The sequence below is a fragment of the Limulus polyphemus genome, unplaced genomic scaffold (genome assembly GCF_000517525.1).
Source record: "Limulus polyphemus unplaced genomic scaffold, Limulus_polyphemus-2.1.2 Scaffold4749, whole genome shotgun sequence".
Taxonomy (NCBI): Eukaryota; Metazoa; Arthropoda; class Merostomata; order Xiphosura; family Limulidae; genus Limulus; species Limulus polyphemus.
Window position 1 is genome coordinate 10,999 of NW_013670359.1, and position 7,090 is coordinate 18,088.

General features: G+C 33.0%; 1 protein-coding gene across 1 annotated transcript in view; it reads right to left on the reverse strand.

Moving 5' to 3' along the window:
- LOC106471636 (sushi, von Willebrand factor type A, EGF and pentraxin domain-containing protein 1-like) overlaps nt 1–7,090 on the reverse strand; it is a gene marked incomplete at its 3' end in the record, with an annotated part of 53,022 nt that overhangs the window by 8,394 nt on the left and 37,538 nt on the right. Inside the window, exon 8 of the mRNA XM_013932251.2 lies at nt 2,719–2,837. Within this exon, the coding sequence (XP_013787705.1) occupies nt 2,719–2,837 (119 nt within the window). The remainder of the gene's footprint in view (nt 1–2,718; nt 2,838–7,090) is intronic.

The following is a 7,090-nucleotide window of genomic DNA, read 5'->3' on the forward strand; positions in this document are numbered from 1 at the left end:
TTTCTTTTTCCTCCAACAACTGCTGTAATCTCTCTTCCTGTTTCTTTTTTCGTTCTTCTTGTTTCTTTTCTTTTTCCTCCAACAACTGCTGTAATCTCTCTTCTTGTTTCTTTTCTCGTTCTTCTTGTTTCTTTTCTTTTTCCTCCAACAACTGCTGTAATCTCTCTTCTTGTTTCTTTTCTCGTTCTTCTTGTTTCTTTTCTCGTTCTTCTTGCTTCTTTTGCTGTTCTTGTATTGCTGCCATTAAGTCTGCTAGGCTCTAGTTTGATTTGCCGCTTCTCGTTTCCATTTTTTTTATCCCACTTCTGACACCAATTTCTTACGTCTCTGTATGTTTGTTTGTTAATTCCTCTACGATACAAGTCCTTTCTTTATAAAATTTGTTTATTCTTCCTCAATACAACTTTGTAATGTACTTAATTTTCACAGTTACACACACTATAGTTCACAACAATTCACTCACTTTCTATCGCGCTTAGACTTAATTGTCCGTCCCCGCCAACTATAGTTCCGATCCTTGTGTCTGCTATCGTCGGTTCCCGCCGACCATAATCGCTTTCTTTCTCTCTGTCTGCTTCGTTCTCTGGCTCGTCTCTGTCTCCACTACTGCTTCGACTCCGTCTGTCTCTCTCACTGTCTAGCGCACTTATATATGATAATACTGCCTGTTCTAGAAACTTCTAAGTCTCTCAACACGTGCTACCAGCGTCAATTGACGCAACGCTGTCGCAACACACCAGCGAATCTTCTAGAATATTCGTCACGTGACCCCCACTGTCGTAACACTATAAAACCTGGTCTCTGGCCAAAGTTGAGAAGCTGAGTGCCCCGTGATATTTCTTGCCTATGATATATAATTAGGCGTTTTTCGTTTTTTTTTATATTTTTTCTGATAATAGAGTTAAATTATTCGATACTTAATACAACTGTCAGTTTCGGTTTGTGTTTTAGTTAACGCTCCTGAAGAATCTGTTAAGCGAAAGTTGAGTGTCTAATTAAATAAGAACAACATTTTGATGTCATAAGGTCATTTATTTCTAGTATTAATAAGTCATACTCCAGTTGTGGTAAGCAAACGTTGGGTGTAACAGGTAAGAATCCACGTACACGTGACCAAGACTATAATACGCAACATAATCAAGAAGGATCTCCATCTGCAAAATCATTTGTACACAAGTTGCTTCTGGTACATTTTTGTTGCACAAACATCAAGCAGCTGGAGAATGAAACTGGTATTAATAATATTCCATATGAAGACATACCGCTTGAGTTGCCAAATGTAGCACTTGTGGACTTATGTGCCATTGGACTGTAGCAACAGGTATTGGAAAATTGTCATTCACACACACATTAGGATGAAATACGAAAAACATTCAGGAAAAAATATTGTGCTTTGGATACTACAGCTTTACGTTACGATGGAGTCTTTTCCAATGGAAACTATGTTGCAGATAGGGCATTAGCAGATGTGACAACATGAATTGTAGCGATGGAGTACAATCGTTTTTATTGTTATGGCAGAGGAAGTCACGTGACGCTGCTGGCGCATGGGTGACTGAGTTTCTCGAATTATCGGAGAAGTCCGCGAATTTTGAAGATGCCTCCTTGTTAGTATATAAGCCTGGCAGAGAAAAGCCAAGGGATGATAAAGCGAACAGTAGTTATGGTGATTTCTTTGTAATTTATGATTCTGTTAGTTTCGAGCTAGTTAGCCATAAAGTGATTTATATCATGTATTATAAAAGTTGTTAAGTTTAAAGTGACGAGAAATGTACTGACTGTGGAATTACTGTGTACTAAAAGTTTATATCGAGGAAGAACAAACTGGTTTAATCAAGAAAGGACTTGTATTGCTGAAGTTCCTCGGAAAGAATTTCTACAGGAAATTAACAAACGAGCAGATACGTAACAGTATTATTCAGTGTAGTGTATCATAATTATAGTATTTTGGCGCTTGTGTATAAAGTTAAAATCATAAATAATATACTGTGTTAAACTGGTACGCAATTAAAAACATTTTATTTAGGACTATTTATGGCCTTCAAAAAGTTGACGACTCTACATGTTTCGACGTTACAACGTCATCCTCAGCCTAAATAAAATGTTTTTAATTGTGTACCAGTTTAACGTTGAATATTATTTATGAATTTAGTGTATCGTGTTTATACCAGCCGTAAACGAGCAGCATAAAACTAAAAACAACTTAACATGTCGGCAATTTGAGAGTTAAAGTATTTACTTAACACGAATGTCTCAAATTTAAATTTCTGGTAGTCCCAGTACTCGGTGTTTAAACTGTTAAACTTAAAGGAAGATATAAAATTATCTTTTTTACACATCGTTTTCAGTTACATTAAAATGTAACCAAATCGTAATAGCAAAATTTACATAATTAAATCTGCAGTGTTGTAAATAAATCACATTTCTAGGTTTTAATAAGCTTAAAATAAACTACAATTATGGTATAGTTAATTTTTTTAAATCAAATGCTTAAAAAGGTAATGATGTAGAAATACAAATCGAATATAAATTTCTTCTGCATTTAGTGTCCAATCTTTAATTTAACTTAAGTTTAAGTTTAACGTATAACATGATTTCCATTTGACTGGAGCCTTCAATGGAAGACAAGAGCAGGTGGGGAAAATATCCACATTAATGATTAAGAACTCCTAATTTATGCTTTTGACATACACTGAAAATAAACATGTACACTCTTACCTTCGCACCTAATTCGTTGATTAAAGTTTGACCACGTCCCGTCAGCTTGACATTGTCGTAGGCCTAATTCCGTGTCATTATTACCGCCTACTAGCTTGTATCCCTTGCGGCAAAAATATCTTTAAAATGGACCACGAAAATATTAGTAAACAAATTACAAGATATACAACGAGTGATTTTTTTTTGCCATTTATTTCTTTGTTTTGCTCTTTTTATAAAAGTTACTTCCACCATAAGAAATATTATAAAAAATGTTATCGAAAATTTAAAGACATTCTAGTTTGTAAACCTGAAGTGTTATATGGAAACTGAAAGCGCTACAGAAATTAACAGAAGAAAACTATATAAATGTATATCTTTTAGTTTTTATTTGTATTTTCTCTAGTTTAGATTGCTCATGGTTTCTTGGTTTTAAAGAAATCGAACAACCTTAAGCACATTTTGAACAAAAAAATCTGCATATTAAAAATAAAGTAAATTAAGAACCAGTCCTTAACATAATAGCAGCAATAAACACAAAACAAATAATACCAAAGTTCAAGATACAATCTTGAATCTATAGAAATATAATAGTACTGTCTGTTGTATGTCCATGTGACTACTTCGCAGGGTGTGAATGAATCTTCACCAAAATTGGTATAGACGTACATTAGGTACATGCGGAGGTACATACAAATTTTAAGTTTTGCGTTTTGTGGTTTTTATTGGCGTTTTTACCACTACCTCTCCTCTTGTGGATGGATCTTCACCAAATTTAGTATGGAGGTCCATAGGGAGATACACACAAATTTTCAGTTTTGCGGTTTTTGTGGGCGTTTTTGCGATTTTTTTACTACTACTTCACCCCCTGTAGATGGATCTTCTTGAAGGTTTGTTGGATCTATGCGGAGATACAAGCAAACTTGCTGTTTCACATTTTGTGCCTTGAAGTTTTTATGGGCGTTTTTTACAATTACATATAAGGGAAGCAACTTTCATGTCCTAAAATAACCTTTCATTAATCATGAATTTACAGAATATCCGTCCAGGGGACGGGAACTCCAGCTATATCTTGATTTTTAAAGGTTCTGTTAAAGTAGGGCCTACAGAAGTAAAGATACACCACTTATTATACTTAATTTCTATTCACTAGATCAACTCATATAGAAGTCAGATGATTGTAATAAAGGGAAATACTTAATAACGTTAGAAAATAAATAACTACCATTAATGACTTTAGTTAGAGTTTCTGTTGAAATTTACAAAGCATTTGAAATAGGCGTTTAAAGTACTTGGATCACATCTGTTACATTTTGATCTCACAACCAATAAACTCAAATTAAATAAAATTATTTAACTTTTTTGCCATTATTTACAAAAAAAGAACTGTCCAATGCTACATCTTTATTCTTTTATGTTATCAAGTCCTTTGTAGGCCTTGTGTAATTTTGCTAAGTTTTAAGGCATATTTTCCATAGTGTTTAAGGGGTGCTGGCTATTTTCTCGTAAAATCTGTTGTATATGATAAAGTATCAAAATCTGTCTTTTTCTTACATGGAAATGTTTGAACACTTTATTTTATGATGCAAATATAAACATGTAAAAGGTAATTTTTAAACAAATGTACACTAATCTTAAAAATACCCAACATATCAGCCAAGGAAATCGCAACTTGCTCAGCAGAGACAATTGCATAGTTGAACATTGGAAATTAAATTATCCAATGAAACTGAGACATTGTCATAGTTGTGGAATCACTAACATTTTTTCATACTTCTTACTGGGTGGTTTATACTGAAATGTTTTGCATAAAATTCATCATGAAAACAGGTGTGTTGTGAAGTGTAGGCCCAAAAAGAGGAGGAGCATATCAGAATGATGAAACTAAGAAGAAAACTCCTTCTTATGATGGTGTCATTTCTACCAAACGCTAACAACAGTACTGTCATTCCTAACACCTGATAGTTCCAAATGTCAGTAAAACTGATGGAAGTAATTGAAGTTAAGCTACACACTTCACTCCTCGGGTAAATCACTTGAAGCTGAACACAAGGCAAAACTAACGACAAGTGTTCTGCTAACTGTTATACCACTATCGCGGAACCATGTACTTCTATACAATGATGCAGAGATTATAGACCATACCAGTTGTAACAGAATGGACGTAGTTGATCTTACAATGTGGAGAGCACTCTTGGAGTAGCGAAAAGATTAGATGAAATAAACTTCGACAGACTAATCATATTATTTAAATAAAATTATTTTATCTCTGTTTTATAACTTTTATTTCATATCTGTTGTTTTTATGTTCTCATTTATGTATGTATTATTATTATTGTTACGAAAATAACATCAGTAAAGATATAATCAAACCCTCACGTACAGTCCCAGTGAAAGTCGTGTTCTTGTTGTGAGGAGAGTACTTTTATTTAAAAGTGTGTTCTGTGTTAAAGAAATGGTTGTTGCACATACCACAGTTATTTTTCTAATTGTCTGAATATTAAATACCCAAAGTGTGAATTTTTTTTTATGGATTTTCATTTGTGGTGCCATTCAATAGATAGTGCAAGAGTTGTGGTTACATACGTAGATACTGATATGCACGCTACGTCCACTATAGTAAGAAGATTATTGGATCTCATTTCTTAAATTTGTTATTAATATTTCACTCTTCCAGTTCTTGCATCGTTACGTGCTTTTGTTGATAAATCTCCAAATTCACACAAGTTTTTATCGGTTGTACGTAGTAAAACTTTTGTTCATTTTATTCACAACGTTTCACCAGATTTACCTAGCATCATCAGGTGAGATACAAGAACTGGGGCTAACAGAATGTAACTTAAAAAAGAATAACGTGAGAATCTATAACAATAGCAAACTTCAAGCATAAAACTCATGAACTGCAAACAATAAAGTATTTCATGAATGAACTGTCAAGTTTAGGTATAATAAATAAAACTGAGTCTAAGTATTGAAATTCGTTCTATATGCAAGAGAGACGGGAATGATTAAAATAGATATAAATGAACATCTTTGTATTTGTTAAGAACAGAGTTATTTTTCCATTAAAGGTGCTTCTTTTATTTTTCGTTTATTAATGTTGTTTTCTCTACTATAAGATTTTTACTTGAGAAGAATCAAGAGAATGATTGTTCCTATACATATGTTCAAAAATACCAGATGGGCATTTTAAATGTTCACGTAACCAAGTACAAAGTTGTTTGTTTGTCTCACCAATATGACAGTTTTTGCAGTCTGTTATATTCAAATGCGTACACATTTCCTGAATTATCATTATCTAGATACTATTTGGATAGCAGTATGAGTGTTCTTACGAAATACCAGGTAAACCTGGTGAAACGTTGTGAATAAAATAAAGAAAAGTTTATATTATATACAACGATAAAAACTTGTGTGAATTTTGAAACCATAGTTCTTTCTAATATTTATATCTTCAAACTGTTCTGGATATTATTTCTTGAAGAAACACATTATTGTAAGCTATTAATCTTATTTAAAACTTATTGTTTTTCCTCTCTCTTTTTTGTGACATTTTATGAATGAATTATGGAAAAGATTAAAAACTATTTTCGAAACATATTTTACAACAGTTGTGGGATAAGGTGAACACAACATATATATATATATAATAACTTCATAATAACCAATTTTTTACAAGAAATTTAATGGTGCTATTTATTTTGTATTTGGTGTAGTATTTAATGACGAAATTGACAATTAATGATTATTGCGCCAATTTTTTTTTGTAATAAACATACAAACATATGCACGTTTTGCACATAGAAAGCGTTATTGCGGGAGACACTCAGATCATCTTGCTGTCAATTCAGTATTTCCAAAACAGTTTTTTTTTAAATAGTGCTAAGTGGTTTCATAAGCGATTTAGTAACTTTGTGAATTGCAAATTATTGTTTAGTGATACAAGTGATTATGCTACCCAATAAATGCCCTTTCTATGGAAAGTCTTCTGCCGCTAAAAGAATGCAAGCACAAAGAGCAGCTGAAACAGAAGAAGAATGCAATCAAAGACTTCAAGCACAAGCTGCAAGACCGGCTACACAAATACAGGAAGAAACTTTGGCAACATAAAGTTAGACTTCAAGCTCAAGCTGAAAGGCAGGCTAAAAGACAGCAAGAAACTGTTGAACAGCACAAAGCCAGAGTTCAGTCAGAATCATCAAGGCAAGCTGGATATAGACAACAAGAAACTTTTGAACAACGTCAATCCAGACTTCAAGCACAAAAATTAAGACAAATAACTTGCAGAGAGCAAAAAACAAAGGAGCAACATGATGTATGACTTCAGGCTCAAAGAACAAGACAAGCTCAAACACGATCTAATTTCAAATAAAGCTTTGTTTGATTAAATGCT